The 17,851-nt window shown below is 41.1% G+C and overlaps 1 protein-coding gene across 1 annotated transcript in view; it reads left to right on the plus strand.

Moving 5' to 3' along the window:
* The window catches only part of PACS1 (phosphofurin acidic cluster sorting protein 1), a gene marked incomplete in the record, with an annotated part of 1,397,033 nt that overhangs the window by 962,642 nt on the left and 416,540 nt on the right, over window positions 1-17,851 (plus strand). Inside the window, 1 exon segment of the mRNA XM_044075887.1 lies at window positions 10,973-11,127. Within this exon segment, the coding sequence (XP_043931822.1) occupies window positions 10,973-11,127 (155 nt within the window).

Below are 17,851 nucleotides of genomic sequence, written 5' to 3' on the forward strand. Positions count from 1 at the left end.
ATATATATATATATATATATATATATATATATATACATGTTAACTGAGGGGTTAATGTACCTCTGAAAAAAGGTTAATTTTCTTAGAATGAGCAAGCTCAGACATGGTAAAAACAATCCTGATGCTAATCTCCTATCACACAGAGCTCCCACTACAAACACTTTCTCATACACAACCTCTCGTACACAACCTCTCTTTCTAGCAGTATGCTACTTCTAGTTTTTTGTCCTGTCTTTATACCTAACCCCCTTTCTCATCTCTCTCTTTTTCAGCTGTAAGCTACGTATACCCTGCCCGGATCTACTTGACATACAGTCCTCGTGGTTGTGCTTTGCAACTATATTGTACAAGTTACACTACGTCCAAACTAAGTTTGTAAAGCTGGGTTTTTCATTAGTAATATTTTGTACTACTCTCCCACTGCTGGTTGTAGCTTGCACATCACCATTTACACTCCCTGTCTATATCTTGTCTGGCATACTTGTCTTGTCCCCCCACCACCAACAACTTTTGCTCTCTCCGGCCAGTTTCACTCTAAAGTGCCTATCCTGCAGCTCTCAACTCTTATAACCTGATTTTTCTCTCTTCTAGGCTAACATTCCTTCGTTATCTACCTTCTTTTACTGTTGCCCTCTCCTCACATATCTCTGTATACCTGTCCTAATCTATCCTCTTTGCCCAACACAGTCTCCCTACTCTGCTGGTACTTTCTCCCTTCTACTAAGGGAGTACTAATCCATAGTATCTCTCCAGCCTTTTTCCCTTTGCCTGCTGCTTCTCACTGCTCACTTTGTGACATCCTTGCTGCTTTTCTGATTGTTTTTTTTTTCTTTCTTTCTTGGTCATTATCCAGTCTCTCAGGGTGTAGCCCCGCTCAGTTCGGCCTCACTCATGCTCGGGCTAACTCCGCCCCCCTACCCAAGCCCCATTCCCACCCACCCCACGCCATTTACATTTGTAGCTAACCATCTCTACACACACTCCTTCCTCCCTCCTCAACTACTGCATTTCCAACCTATCACATCCTCTTTTTCATTCCACAACTCCTCCCTCAACAATTACCTTACTTTATTACTCTACCCCTTCTTCCTCCAAACATATTAGCCATAAAACCACTCCTCTACTACTGCTTCAGGTAATAGTACACCTCCACCTCTACTTCTTTGTTACTTAAGTAATATTTCACCTTAAACACTCTATTACGTCGGCCTATAGTCTAAGCATAATGCACTGGCTGCTCCTACCTATACCACTCCATTATATCCTCACAATATCTGCATACTGTTATAGTCCCCCACCGTACATATACCCCAGTCCCACCCTTCCATTCCCTCAAACCCTTCACCCTAAACCCTTCTTCTGCCCAGTAGCACCCTCCCTTTTCTCACTTTACACATCTCTTCAGACATAAACTCCTTACTCCTCCCAATAACTTCCTAAAACCCAAAATAAAATCCTTTGAACCTAACCCTCTTAAGTTTATTCTCACTACCTCTATACTCACCCTACGTCTTGCAGGTGATATACATCCAAATCCTGGTCCTTTTACTAACTCTTTTCCCACTGTCACTCCCCTAACTTCTTCCTCTTCCCACTTCTCCTCACCATCACATACCACCTCATCTACCAGATACCTCAAACTCTTTGCACTCAATATTCGCAGTACCCTAAACAGAGTTCCTAATGTACACTCCTGGATAGCCCTACATGCTCCATATATCCTCTGTATCGCCGAAACATGGCTTAAACCCCACATACCAAAGAAATCCTATCTCCTGGCTACAGTCTTTTCTGCCAAGACAGACCAATTTAAAAAGGTGTGGGGGGGGGGGGGTGGCTACACTTTACACAGAACATTTCTCAGTCCATCCCCATCCTACTCTCCCCCCAACTTTCACTCTGCTGAGATTCTGATAGCCAACTGTAACCTAAACAAGCACAAAAAAATAGCCATTGCTGCAGTATATATATATACCTCCTGGCAATAATGTTCCGATACTTGAACACTTTCTTGCCTGGATCTTTCAAACTATCTCCTATGAAACAGTTATTCTAGCCGATGTTAACATCGAGTGGAATACTCTGACTTCTAACTTCCCCAGTGTTGCCATTAACCTATACGGCTCCTCTCAATTCCTCACCTCCCCTACTCGCTCTATTCAGCAGTCCAATACTATCTCCACTCTTGACTGGATACTTACATCTCACCCCAACCACTATCCTAAAGCCTCCATTCTCCCTGACACTCTTAGTGATCATCACCCAACATCCATCCAGCGTCTCCTGTCTCAACCTCCTAAACCTCACAAATATAAGGATTGTCAAAATCTATCTAATTTTAACCCTGATCTATTTAAGCAAATACTCTCATGTACGAATTGGTCTTTTCTGTTCAACCCCCCACTCGAAGAAGCCATCCTTAAATTCAATAACATCTTCATTAACTCCCTCAGCTCTCTGGCCCCTATCAGAAAGATTTGTGTTAAATCCAATTATACTCCCTGGATAATCAAAGAAACTCTCTCCATCATGCAAAAGAGAGAGAATGCATGGAAAATCTAGAATAAACTCTAAACCCCTTCTAGTCTCCAAAAATATAGGGAGCTATGAAACACTGCAAAAAAAAGTGTCACCCTTGACAAATCCTTTTATTTTGACCCACAAAAAAGTCCCCACTCAAACCCCCAAAAATTCTGTAGTACTGTCTGAAGAAATAGCCAGGGAATTGTTATGGCTAGGCTTGTATAGGCCCTAGGGCCGATAGCCTAGTACCAACCTATGGACCTATGAACAAGCTCTTACACCCAGGGAACTCCAGCCCCTCCTAACCCATCCCCTAACAGCTCTCCACTAGAAACTGTCACTCTTCTGAACTCCTTCATTAACTCTAAACAAAACCTAATTAAACCAAACACAGATACCTGCCTTGACACTCCTCACCCCCCCAACAAAACTCCTATCCCTATCAAACCTCTCCCCACCTCCATCATCAGAGCTCTACTTTACAAAGTAAAACCCTGCTCCTCCTCTGTTGATGACCTGCGTCCTCTGTACCTTAAACTCGCTGCCCCTTCTATCGCCTATCCAGTCTCCATACTTATCAATAGGTCAGTTCAAGAAAATTCTGTCCCTAATATCTGGAAAAAGTCCTATGTTATACCCTTACATAAAGGAGGCAAATCCACTGACCCTTCCAGTTTCAGGCCTTTTGCTATTCTAGCCCCTCTTTCTAAGATTCTGGAAAAGTGTGTACACAAGCAGCTCATCTCATATCTCATTCAGGAAAGTCTTTTCACCCCAACACAACACCGTTTCCGACCACATCTTAACACAACTAGAACATTACTATCCTTCACTCACTCTATCGCTACATCTCTCAACAATAACAAACTAGTATCATGCCTCTTCCTTGACCTCTCTAAAGCTTTTGACACTGTGTCCCACAACCTCCTTATCTCCAAGCGTTCCTCCTTCAATCTCTCTACCTCTACTCTATCCTTGTTCTCTTCATACCTATCAGCTATAGCTCATTCAGTCAAATGGCTGTCTGCAACTTCACCTTTCCTCCCTGTCCAAACTGGTGTGCCCAAGTCTCCATCCTGAGCCCACTACTATTTAACATCTTACTAATAATCTCTACCAATACGCTGATGTCTCCACCCTCATCACTACCTCTTGACAGTATACCCCACCTACTCTCTCTCACTCAGAACACCCTCCACTCAGTTGAAAGATGGCTCACAACTAACCGACTCCTGTCCTACTTAAACCCAATAAAACAAAACTTTTACTCTTCCTCCCCAAATCCCTCCAACACCTCAAAGCCTCCTCCTCTGCCTCTTCTCTAAACAGTACTACTATTAAGGTCGAATCTTACACTAAACTTCTCTGAGTTTTTATAGATAACAAACTTAAATTTGGCAACCATATAAATAATTGTATCAAGAAGACACACCAAAAACTAGGACTGCTGTATAGAAGTAAAAAATGTTTAACACAAGAATCTAAACTGTCCCTAGCTCAAGCCTGCCTACTGCCTACCCTACTATACGCTGCTGCTATCTTCATTAACCTCCAAAAAAAAAAAATCTGTCAACCAAACTTGAGCTTACCTACAACAAAATTGCTAGATTCACCACAAATCTCCCCTATCGCCCACATCACTGCCTCTCCTTACAAAAACTCCACTGGCTAGAACTCCATAATCAGCTCCTTCTGACTCGTACTATCCTCCAACCCACAGCCTGTCCATCTCTCTTTGTCCCCAACCAGGAACTTCGTAGCTCTGGCTAGCACCTCCTTCAAATCACAAAACAAAATAAATCTGTAGGAAAGATGCTATATAGCCACTCAGTTAGCTCCTATTGGAACCAACTTCCTCTTCATATCAGAACCATCCAAAACACTTGCAAATTCAAACTCGCTATAAAGGAACATCTGCTTAACTCGTGGAACTGCCTCTGTAAGACTCCTACTTGAAGTTTGCCCACTCTGCCCTATCCCCCCCCCCTTTTTCTACCACTGTGTCTTTACAGATGCCCATTCCTACTTGTTTTCTAGGTTTTCGTGCTGTTTGACATTTTCCTTCACTATACTCCTGTCTTCTCTTTTTACCTCTTCCTCCTCATATTCTCTATGCCCCTCCTTTTTCTTTTCCCTAGTACCCGGACCCTTATTTCCCGCTAACTATATTCTTCACCACAATTCCTATCCTAATGATTATTCTCATGTTGAATCCGTGTTTATATGGCTCATAATAGATTATATATATGTTGAATTTTACTCTCTCTTCATGCATTGTATAGGTTCATAGGTTCATACTAGGCTATCTGCCCTAGGGCATTTATAAGCCTAGCCCGAGTGTGTTTGGCTTTCGCCACCCATTTTAAATTAATTTTGCTATGACCTTTTTCGAGGTTAGTATACTGTGTCTCTGTCTAACAGTGACACAGAAGTAATACCCGGGGTAAACCTACGATCTCCCATCCACTCATCAAGATTTCTCTTGAAGAGAGTCAATGAGGGACTCTGCCTAACCTGGACTGGGATTTTATTCCAGAGTGAAGGGAGCCTCTGGGTTATGAATCTGTCCCTCCAGCATGTCCTATTTATTTCAGTGCTGAGGTTCAAGTCTCTCGAGCGCATAGCTCGATGGGATTTGGATTTTCTGAGGTGCAGCATGTCCATTAATTCCGGGTTGGACATGGCTTTATACGTCAGGCACAGACCGCCTCTGAGCAGGCGGTATGCCACTGAGTAGAGCTGGAGTTTCTTTAACTGGGCAGCATATGGCATCTGTTTGAGCCCTATGATCCTCTTGGTGAGGTACTTTTGGGGTCTTTCCAGTTGCTGCAGGTGTCTGGTAAGGTACATCCTAAAAGGGGCATTGTACTCAATTATGGGCCTGATGAGGGATGAGTAAAGAGGCACGATGACCTCCCCTGATCTAGATGTGAATCCCTTGATGATTAGGTGCGCTATATAAAATGTTTTTCTAACCACTTTGGCCACGTGGTTGTCAAATGAGAGATTGCTATCAACTTGGGTCCCCAGGTCCCTAATGACTTCTTCTGTACTTAATGGATTACCACCTATGTGGTAATTTGTGGGCACTTTGTTTTTGCCAAAGGGAATGACTATACACTTTTTGGCGTTTAGCTTGAGGCCATGGCTCTGGCACCAGTTGTCTGTTTCTATGAGGCCCTTTTGGAGGATGCTTGTGTCGGCTGGAGAGTTGATTATGGCGCCCAGTTTGCAGTCATCTGCGAACTTGGTCAGCCACAGTCCTTCCGTATTGGCCTGTACCGCCGAGAAATATATACCGAACAAGAGATGTCCCAGGACTGAGCCTTATGGGACGCCACTTGTAACTGGTTTGGAGTCTGACATGGCTCCAGCAATTCTAACCATGTGGGTTCTGTCCTTGAGCCAGTTTGCAACCCATCTAGTGACATAGGGGTTTATATTTAAGATGGTGAGCTTATCTATAATGCCCAAATGGGGTATTGTATCGAAGTCTTTTGCGAGGTCTAGGTAGGCTGTGTGGACCACCTTCCCCTCGTCAATGGCCTTGGTGACTGTTTCATAGAAATCAACCAGGTTTAAGAGGCAGGATCTGCCCTTAACAAAGCCAAACTGGGTAGGATCCAGTGTCTGTAGGTCCCCAATATCTTTATTTATGAGGTCCAGGATGATCCTTTCCATAGCTTTGCAGACCAAGCTAGTCAGGCTTATGGGGTGATAGTTTCCAGGATCCGTTGAGGCACTACCTTTGTGGAGAGGGACCACTGTTGCTGTACGCCACTCTTTGGGTACATATCCTGTAGTAAGGCTAAGATTGAACAGTAGTTTTATGTTTGGGTTTAGCTCTTCTTGGAGTTCATGTAGGACGCAGCCCGGGACACCATCTGGTCCCACTGATGCTGTGTTTTTTGCTCTGGAGAGGGCGGCTCTTACCTGGGCATCTGAGATGTCAGGGGGGCAGCACTCTGTTGGTCTAGATATTTGCCCTTTTGGTGGGGAGGGGGGGAAAGTTTGCACTGAACCTGTCAGCTAGGATGTTGGCAATGTCTGTGGGCTCGGTGTATTTTTTGTCATTTTGGACTAATTCTGAACATATCTGGGAATTCCCACCCAGGTTCCTAACATAACTAAAGAAAGCCTTGTGATTATCCTTAGTGTCCTGTGCAATTTTTCTCTCTAAGTTGGCTTAGACGATTTTATGAGTGCCCGTAGTTTTTTGCTAATACTGATCAGAGATGCCTTCCCTTTTTGGGATTTTGCTCTATCATGTAGTAGCTTCCTCCTTCTATTGTATAGTTTGTTTATGGCTGGGGTCCACCAGACAGGACGTCTGCCTTTGGAGGATTGGGTCTTGGTTTTATTTGGGATTGCATGATCCATGCATTCCTGAAGGTGTTCATAGAATGCGTTTATAAAGGATTCTGCGGTCTGGGCTGTATTTTCCACAGGCCCGGGGGCTTTGAAGGATTCCGCCTCGGTTTTGAGGCGTGTGAAATTTGCTTTAGAGAAGTTTTTCACTGTGGTTTTCTGGGCAGGGGGTGGGGTCGGGATGTGAATATCCAGTGAGATTAGTTTATGGTCTGATCTTGCCAGTGAGGGATACACTTCTGGTCTGGAGCATAGTGTCCCCATGTTGGTGATGATCAGGTCCAGTATGTTTTCCCCTCTTGTGGGAGTGGTAACAAGTTGTTCCATAGCATTTGAGTTTATAAATTCTAGGAACCTTTGGGCTAGGGTGTTGGAGCTAGAGTAATGCTCCCAGTCTATGTTTGGGTAGTTGAAGTCGCCCAATATAATGGTGTTTGGAGAGACCTTCATATTTTCCAGTATTTTCAGGAAGGCCGAGTGGGGTTCCTGTGTTTGGGAGGGTGGTCTGTAGCAGGCTATAAACTGGAAGGCAGTTTTACCCACTGTTAGTTGCACATGGATAGTCTCTGATGCTTCGTGCTGTGCCACCAACCTGGAGGTGTGGGTATCTTTGTGAATATTGATACTTCCCCTCCTTTTGTGGTTCGGTCCAAGTTTTGGGGTCGAAAAGCATGGTATGAGGTATAACCTGGTAGTGCTGAGGTGCTCTCGGGAGCCTTGAACCAGGTTTCTGTTACTGCACAGATATCGATGTTCTCCATGCTAAGGAGAGTTTCGAGTGCGTGCATCTTGAGGTTTAGACTTCTGGCATTGAGTAGCATTACTCTTAGTTTCTTATCCCTTGTGATACCTATGGAGGTGGGTTTGTCTTTTGAGCCTTGCCTAAAAAAGGCACTATGGGGGTAGCAAGAGCCTTTGCCAATATCCAAAGCCCAGGGTGACAGGTGCAAGCCGTCCCTAGCGAAGCATCGTGGCTTGTCGAGCATGTCATCCCAGGCTGACAGGCATTGGATCCCCTTTGAATGACACCAATACTTAAGCCAGTTGTTGAAATTGATCATCTTGTCTTCATATTGTGGCATCATTCTTGGTGAGGGTAAGATGCTACTCAAGGTCAGGGTCATACCGGCCTGGGCTACATGCTCAGAGAGCTCCTCTATGTCTCTTTTCATGTAGTCCAGAGAGGTACATCTCAGGTCATTCACACCAGCATGGACAATGACTGAGTCATATTTGTACTTGCCTTGGAGTGACCTGAGTGCTTGTGTTATGTGGCGGATCCTAGCACCCGACAGGCAGCTCACCGTGACCTTCTCCTTGTTCAGCCTGATGAGCAGGACGTCAGTGTGCCTGACGATAGAGTCACCTATTACAAGTGTATCAGGTGTGTTGTTTAGCCTTAAGGGCTTTGACTGTTCGGCACACTGGCTTTGTGAGCTATGTGTTTCACGTGTTTTGTTTTGGGGTAGCGGTTGCTTGGGTGTCTGCTTTGGAGGTCTCTGCTGCTTAGGCAGATTTTTATTTAGAGCCTCCGAGTATGTTTTTGTGTGTTTATGTGTTTGGTTTGTTGTCATGGTGGGTCTATGTGAGACTGGAATTGTAGTGAGTGTGGTTTCCTTCTCCTCCTGACTGGTTACGCCAGTACTGAGTTGAGAGAGCTTAGCCTCCAGTTTGGCTATATGGTTGCATCTCTCACATGTGTTGGAATTTGTTGGGAGGAGGAGAGGGTTGTCTGTGTACATGAGGCAGTTGTAACATTGCCTCAAGATTCCCAGATTCACCAGCTGGACAGGAGAGGAGATTGACAACTGACCTTTGGACATGCTAGAGTAGTATTGGGAATTCCTTTATAATTGAAAAAAAGGGCCAATGGGGGGAACAAGGTACTCAAGGGGAGTTTGTGAGGGTGTAGTGCTTTTAATTTTTTAGAGCTGACTTATATAATTGCTTTAGTGAGGAAGTGCCAGGTAACTTTAATGCAATGTGTTACAGGTAACTTAAATACAAAAATGACAAACAGTAACTTTCTTTCAAGTGAAACAAGGAAATAAGTACAGTAAGCAATGCATATATCACTAGGGATCCACAGAAGTGCTAAATCACAATCAGCAGTGGTTTTTAACAGGCCTAGCCTTTTGCTGCATGTAACTTGTAATAGTAGTGAAGGTTTTGCCAGGGCAGTGGGATCTAGAATACCTGTTCACCAGTATTTATGGCTTAGGTTAACTAGCTTCAGTATTAATGCTGAAATTACCTTGATGAATACCCTGTTAAAAGTACCAATCTTGTTTGAGCCTAAATTGACAGCACACATGGAAAGTATGGAAAAGGAGGGCAAGACCCTTACTGCTGTTAGAGTGCAATTTCTGCCTCCTCCTTCCGAAGATGTTCTCAGAAATGCAGCAGGCCTGTGTCGGATATAGATCAGACTTTGGCAGCAGAAAAACAAACAGTAATTTGGGGGGAAAAGCTAATAACAAAGGCAGTTTTCAGAGATGTTACTGGTGCCAATGGTAGAAGTTCTCAGCAATCCTTGAATGGCTGAAATCTACCCACATGTATTTATCATCAGTCTTAGAATGTTGCCCTCCTGCTTCTGTCTCTTCTTAGACTATATCCCTCTTATTTTCTTTCTACTCCATCTCTTTCCCCCTTCCTACTTGTTCTTCCCGTATCTGTAACCCTTCCCCGCTCCCTTCACTTCCTTCTTGACTGTTTCCCCTTCATACTTACTTTAAGTACATTCTGCTTATAATAAATATTAATTCATTATTGCGTAGGTTATATATATGTACCCTGGCCTTGCATTGTCCTTGTTTGAGTTGTATTGTAAGTAATGGAACTAGCCTTACTGATAAAAAAAATGCATGCAAATCTCTGATTACCCAGTGTCAATATGTGTAATAATATAGCAATATAAGAATATATAATGGTGGATGTGCTTTCAGTTTTTTTTGCCTGTACATTTGCTGAAGTGGTCTCTGCTCACTGTACAGTTCAGGTTTCCAGAATGCCACTTTTGCCTTGCTTATCTGCACACAAATTGCCAATGTTGCAAATCTCTTAAAAGTTGTATCTGATAACATTTAATGTTATCTCACACATTCCTGTACTGAATTTCTTTCACTTCAGTTATCCAGTAATTTAAGACTCAAGTCACTTCCCATATGCACTTCCTGCTCAAATCTGGCAGCTTGAGTCTTAATATCTTCCTTACAGACAGTGCCTTCTGGTGGTATAGCACATCCATAGCTCCATTTGTCTCATTTACTCATGGGTATAAAAACAGCATATTTGAAATCCTGTTATGGCCATTGTGGTGCCTCTTTAGTCTTGTTCTTTAGCACTGTATCAGCACTTGTTTAATTAGTCTTAGTTACAGATTGTGTTGTGCAGTATGTTTGTCTAGCATCATCTTGTCAGTTTTTTTAAACTGTTACGTTGCTGCAGATGGGTCCATCTCAATAAGAGGTTCACCATTGTCTCAGGGAGTGTTAACTACAGACTGTATGTAAACAAACAAAATTCTCCTCCTGTCACTACACATACCCTTTTTTGTTTCATAGTTTGTGAAATCATCATTTCCATTTGATGAACATCATTTTAGTTGGCATTATTCATAGTGCTTTGTCTTGACTGCTTTTTTGAAGATGTTATAGTCCACTGTCAACTGCCATGAATGTAGAGTGTAATCTGTGTTTTGATGAACATATTTCACATATAAAGTGAAATGAATAAATGTTCTGCTTTTAAAAGGCCACTGTACAAAGAAGAGAATATGTGGTTTAAAAATAAATTAAACATTACCTGAAGCACACATGCACTGCTACTTTCATTTTTATTGAATTTCTTCCAAGGCAGCTGGAGCCACATGCACTGCTACCTTCAGTTTTGTTTTGTTTTTTTGTTGTTTGTTTTGTGTGTGTGTATTATTTGGAACTCTTACATTTCAGTAGCCACTGACACTTAAAGGATATCCATTTACGTTTGTTGATGTGGGATGCAAATTAGATAAAGACTGATAAATTGGGATGTGCGGTTACATGTCTGCTTTCACCAGCAGGTTTATTTTATCTTACAGTTGTAACTGCAACTCATCAATGCCGCGCCCAGTGAAGGTGGTTGCTGTTGGAAGCCAGAGTTATCTCAGTGCCATCTTAAGATTCTTTGTTAGTCAGCTGGCTAATAAAACTCCAGACTGGCTCAGCTACATGCGGTTTCTCATCGTTCCATTAGGTAAACCGGTTTCTGATTCCAGTTGGTACAAGAAAGGCTTACAGATATGTTAATGTACTTAATACAGCTGCTGTGTGATATTTGCTGAGAATATGTATTTTTAAATGCCCATTTGTTTTCCAGTGGCTATCAGTATCTACATTTCCCATCCTAGTTAAGCTGCTATTTTCTTTTTCACAAGAAATTTTGATTTTTAATTATTTATTAAGAATTACATATGTAGCTATGAATAACATTTCACTAGGACATATAATGCTAAGCTGTGAATAAAACTTCACTGTGACATGTAATGCCTGTTTATAATCTGCTTGCATTATCTTACAGATAGTAAAAGTCATTTAAATGTGATTTATTTGAGAGTCTTTCAGTAAATTGAATTTAAAGTCCTGTGTTTTCAAATTGTACTGAGATATACATTTTGGCTCGTCCATTTTAAAAGCCACCTCCTTTGAAGTAAACATTATATTTATGTAGTACGTTACATGTTTCGCCTCACAATAAGACGTTGTCTTGTTCGATTTTCAGCTAGAGCGTCTTCTGTGTGGAGACATGCGTGAATGGGCGTACCTTCATTGAAGGTTGTGCATCAGGGCTGGCAACTTGGCACATAAAAATCTACTGCCAATCATTAGCAGACTGGAGTTCCACTGTGGCGACCCCTAACCGGGAAAAGCCGAAAGACACAACAACAACAACATGTTTGATAGAAGCGGCTGCACTACAGCTGCAATGTTTGTAGTTGAATGACAGAAGAGTAAAAAATGAGTACTTTATACTTATTTATACAGTAGAGAGTTGATTATCTGAACATAGATTATCAGAAACGTCAGTTATACAAACACAGCCTTTCAAAGTTTTCAGGTAGGAAAAATAATCAAGTCTGAAAATGTAACCATTGTACATATTCGCTTGTGAGCATTTTTTTGAGCTTGTACTACAGTAATCTACTATATCATTTTGTACTTGCAGTATATTTGTTTTATTTTTCTTCTTTAATATATTTTAGAAGTTTTTTATCCAGTTCAATTATATGTTTGATTATCCAAACTATCCTAGGTCCAAATGGCCTGATTTATGCATAGGTGAACTAGATGAATGTGTACAGTTCTTCTCATCTATGAATGCCTTTATTACCTTTATGTACTTATTTCTTCCTTCTAAGTTGAAAAATGTCCAAATGAAGGGCAGAAAAGTGCTCCTACTCAAATGACGTCATAAGGGGAAGTGCATCTTGACAAGAAGTAGGAGGACTGTGAATATTGAACAGTTAAGAGAAGTGGGAACTTGCTGTAGATAATAGCAGTAGGGAGCATCAGCCAGTGAGCTCATGAGATAACTTTTTTTCATCCTGATGATCAACCTAGTATATGGACAGTGGGCACATTTGCAGGGTTTGTCCCCATTCTTCTGAACTGTCTCTGAATTTGCAGTGCATGTCTGATTTTGCTGTCCCTCATAAAATTTTGGATTTCAGAGCCACATCTAATAATTGACCCTCAAATTACAAGAATATGTTTTCTGACCAGGTCTGAAGAATCTTTAACTTCTAATTCAGTAATGCCTGCCCTCTCAGTTGTTACAAATGAATGATCTCATACCTCTCAACTGTACAGATTTCTGCAGAATTTCCAGATTTTTGCCTTATATTTTTGGTCCTTTTTTCATAAAATTGTGGCTTTCTGGCAAATCATTAAGGATTGCAGTTAGAAAATAATGACAGACATTTGAGTTTTAGACTGCATACCCTTCAGAAAATTCATGCAAATGCAAAACCTGTTATTTTATCAACTTTCTAAGTTTGTAAGAGCAGTATTTAAAAATTGTCCCTATTTGTACCACGTTTTTCATGGCTTTGTCTAGATTTCTTATTCTAAGAATTTGAGAGATATGAATGATCTTCATCACAATTAGCCTTATTAATTCCACTGATCTCGTTGCTTATTGCATTTGCAAGCATACATTTCTCATCCAGCTGGTTTTGTACATCCACAGCTTGAGCCATGTTGTCAACATCTCTTTCTCCTTTTATTTTTCTTTCTCACAGTAATGTCCGTCAGTCCTTCCATGTTCAGTTTTGGTTTCTTCCTTTTTACCTGTGCCTTCCATGTTCAATTTTGGTTTCTTTTTACCTGCCCTTTGCATCTTTTTTCTACCTTCTGTTTTGGAAAACTGATGACTTTTTCTGTAGACTGAAGGTTTTCTGATAGAAAAACTTCATAATTCCCTGCAATATATTTGTTACATAAAGCAATGTCCTTTATGTATTCTCTTTGTTTTACAGACATTGATCAGTGTCTTTTTCTTCTTTGTTGTGAAGTTCTTTCTTTCTTTTTTTGTTTCCTTGTATATACTATGAATACTCAAGATTGCTGAATACTTATATCCAGAATTAAAAAGTTAATGGCATTATCTTATTTCATAGTGGTTGAGTGATCTTTCCAGACAGTAAACACTTCCGTTCCTAAATGTGTTTTTTTTCCTCTTGGCCTAACATTATTTATCTCATGAGTTCAGTCATTAATGTATGTGACAACAGTTCTCCAAGCCTTGCTAATTGCACAAGTGCAATCATCATCAGTAAGTCTAGATTCACTACTAATAATGGTAAGCAAATCATCCAGCTTTTGACACGAGGACTACAGATCACCAGTGTTATCAGTTGTTACCTTTACATGTAACATTTATTACACTTTACACAATATTTGTGCTTTAACGAATCGTTAATGGCATACTCATTCAAGAAATCCATGTTCAGCTGCAAATGAATAAAAAATTCTAAAAGAAAAGAATAATCAAAATCAGTTACCACAGAATTCAGAGAGAATTAAATCAACTTCAAAGAGAAATGTCACATAAAATGCAACTAAATATTCAATCAAGTAACGTAAAGTTGTTGCTCTGACAGTCATACAAGCTGTGAAAGTCACACAAAACCTGGAATTCTGTTTTATATCATTATCACTCGCAGTCACACCACTTTTTAACAGTAAAGATCAATAAACCACAAATCAAGACAGGATTGTTTATACAAGCCCTGGCTTGTCCTGTCTGCAATCTCTGTTAATTTATAGCAAACTAGGGTCCCTTAGGATGGCTGGAGATTGCCTGTCTAAAACCTATTGCTTTCTAACCGACACTAAAAATTAAAGGTAAAACAAAATATATATCAAAGTAAATCTTCTTGTGTGCAAGCTATCCCTTTCTTCATGCAAACTGCAAAAAACAATGGTATGAAATAAAATATAAATTCACATAAAACTTCTCTTACCAGACAACTGCACAGTCAGTCACAAACCAACACAGAGTTGTTTAGGTACGCTTGTATAGCCAACTAATGCTTTCCTTGAAAGGAGTAAAGCAAACAGGAATTCTCAAGTTATCCATAGCAAATGCAGGGGGAAGGCCTCTAATTAGACCTTCTCTAAGTTGTTGTCTAAGTGCATCTCCACCTATTTACTTTTTCCATGGCTGTACTATTCCAGGGCATGTGACAGCCCATTCTACAACAGCCAGAGCAGGTACTACAGAGGTCGGCACCGAGGGTATCTTAAAGCATCTACCAGTCATCTACTCGCACCTTTTCCAAGTGTTATAACCTGGACATTACCTCAAGAGCCAAAGCATCATTTACCATGACTTTCCTACAAAGGACTAATGCAACCAGCACCATTTAAGGGCCCAAACACCCATTGGTCTGTAAGCTCTGGGAATCTTCTCTTGTGCTGTCATTACTGCAGCAATCAACAATATGATGAACATAATATTAGGTCAGTCATGTTAGGAGCTTAGCATAATTGCATGTGTTTGGATATCATGACTGCTGCGGTAATATATCTAACTCTCCTCCCCTTTGTTTTCCTCCTGTCATGGTTGCTGTCTTAGGGTTGGTTGTCCATGCATATGTGTGTATATCCAGTTACCTATCTCCTCACCTTCCCTGTCTTTGACCCCTACAAGGCCCCCCCCCCAAAAAAGTTTAGCTAGTACCCAGAGAGGGAGCTTTCAAGCTCCTTCTGATTGGGCTGCCATTCATGGGGACAGATGTCATGTGGACAGCTCATGCTGTGGTCTCATCTCAGACTCCTAGAGGTGACAGTGTCAGTAAAGAAATGAAGATAATGCGGATGGGCTTCCATCTTATAATATAACAAATAACACCGGCACAGGAAATGAAGTGCAAAATCTACATTTAATTCATATTGTTAGTAGCCAGGCACTTGTCAATACATGTAAAAAAAAAACTTGCTTGGCTAGCCAGCTACCAATGTTTTCAGTACATCTAGCTAAAAATCCTTGCAACAAGGATCAGAACATAATGATCACATGGTAGAATAAAACATCATGTGAATGCAGAATTACTTAATGAAGGTAAAATGCAGCAAAAACCAAAATGTAAGAAGCATTTAAAAATGTTTGAATGATTCCCACAAAAAATGCACCACATAAGAATAATGAATCCATATTTGATGTACGTATGTATTTAAACACACATGAAAATGTAACTATGCCTCTGCCTAAATTGTCAAGCATACCTCTCAACTCTCCAGTTTTTTGCAAAATATCTGCATTTATGCTTAATATGTTTGGTCTGTTTCTCATAAAATTTGTGGTTTTCTGGCAAATCACTAAATAATTTCATTCATTTGAGTTTCATACTTCATATCTTTCAGAAAATGCATGTTCATTTATATAATTTTTATTTATTTGCTATACTGGGGTGGTCCGACTGGGCTTAGTAGCCCCTTTTCAGCAGAGGCCCAGAGAAAAGCTCCACATATACATGATATAAAATATTACATAAGGGCAACATTGAGAATAATATAGTCTGAAGATATTTACATTTGTTACAAACTACAAAGAGTAAAAAACTAAAGGTTTTTAGATACAAACTAAATGGAACTACTGGTTTAACACATTTTTTATGCTATGCACTGAATAATATATCAACAGCATTGAGTTAAATACAAATTAAGTATGGCACAGTTCAGAGGAGATGATTATTCAGATTAAGAGCGCTGTTGACAGAAGTGATCAGTTCAGTTGAGAACTTCACAGAGTTATATTGAGCATCTCCATAGGTTCATAGGTAGGTACTAGGCTATCTGCCCGAGGGCATTTATAAGCCTAGCCAGAGTGTATCGGCTTTCGCCGCCCCATTGATTAATTAACTGATCCTGTCAAGCAGACCCAATGAAGTGATCCCAGGGGTGTATTTTCTGTTACCCATCCACTCGTCAAGGTTTCTCTTGAAGAGTGTTAGTCTGGGGCTCTGCCTGATGTAATTTGGAATTTTGTTCCAAAGCATGGGGAGTCTCTGTGACAGGAATCTATCCCTCCAGCATGTTCTATTTATTGTTGTGGTGAGGTTTAGCTCACTAGAGTGCGTGGCTTGCAGTGACTTGGATTTCTTTAGGTGGAGCATGTCCATCAATTCTGAGTTGGACATGGCTTTGTATGTCAGGCAGAGATCACCTCTGAGTAAGCGATATGCCACTGAGTACTGCCAGAGTTTCTTCAGTTGGGCTGCATAGGACATATGTTTGAGGCTAGTATTTCTCTTGGTGAGGTACTTTGTGATCTTTCCAGCTGTTGGAAGTGTCTTGTGAGGTACATCCCAAATGGGGCATTGTACTCCATGATGGGTCTAATGAGTAATGAGTAGAGGGGCACTATAACCTCTTTATTTCTAGATCGAACCCTTTAGTAATTAGATGGGCCACGTAGAAGGATTTCCTAACTACTTTGGCAATATGATTGTCAAAGGAGAGATTACTATCCACCTGGGTCCCCAGATCTCTTATTACCTCTTGCGTATTAAGGGGGCTGCCACCTATGTGATAATTCGTGGGTGTTTTGTTTTTCCCAAATGGGATGACTATGCATTTTTTGGCATTTAGCTTGAGGCCATGACTTTGACACCAGGTGTCCGTCTCAGTAAGGCCCTTTTTGGAGGATGTCAATGTCAGCCGGAGAGTCAATTATGGCTCCCAGTTTGGAGTCATCGGCAAACTTGGTTAGCCATAGTCCTCCTGTGTTTGCCTGTAATCAACCAACATGGCAAATCAATGCTCCATACCTATGGTCACCCCCTTGTTAGTCAGGTCTGACCATAAGCTAATCACCCTTAACATCCACATCCCACCCCCACCCCCCAGTAAAGAAACCACCATAAAAAACTTCTCCAAAGCCAACTTCATGCTACTCAAGTCAGAAGTGACAAACTTCATGACACCCATGCAGACGGGAACTGAAAGTTCAACTGCTGAATCCTACACTAAGGCACTGTACGAGCACATCCACTCATGCATGAATCGTGCCATCCCAAATAGAACCAAAATGCTCTCATCCAAAAAAAGGAAGCCAATCTGGTGGTCCCCTGCCATAAACAAACTTTACAACAAAAGGAAGAAACTTTTGCAGAAAAGAGGAAAATCCCAGGATGCAAAAAACTCCCTTACTAGCCTCAGTAAGAAACTGAGATGCCTCATAAAATCCTCCAAAGCTAGTTATGAAAATAAAATTGCCAAAGATTCCAAAGACAACCACAAAGCATTCTATAACTATGTCAAGAATCTAAATGGCAATGCTCAGATCTGCTCTGAGCTAAAACAGAATGGCAATAAATATACTGATCCGAAGGATATTGCCAATATCCTGGCAGATCGATTCAGTGCCAACTTCACCCCCTCTCACCCCTAAATGGCCCATCTCAATACCGGAAGAT

The sequence above is a fragment of the Protopterus annectens genome, chromosome 6.part1 (genome assembly GCF_019279795.1).
Source record: "Protopterus annectens isolate FY-2018-M chromosome 6.part1, PAN1.0, whole genome shotgun sequence".
Lineage (NCBI taxonomy): Eukaryota > Metazoa > Chordata > Ceratodontiformes > Protopteridae > Protopterus > Protopterus annectens.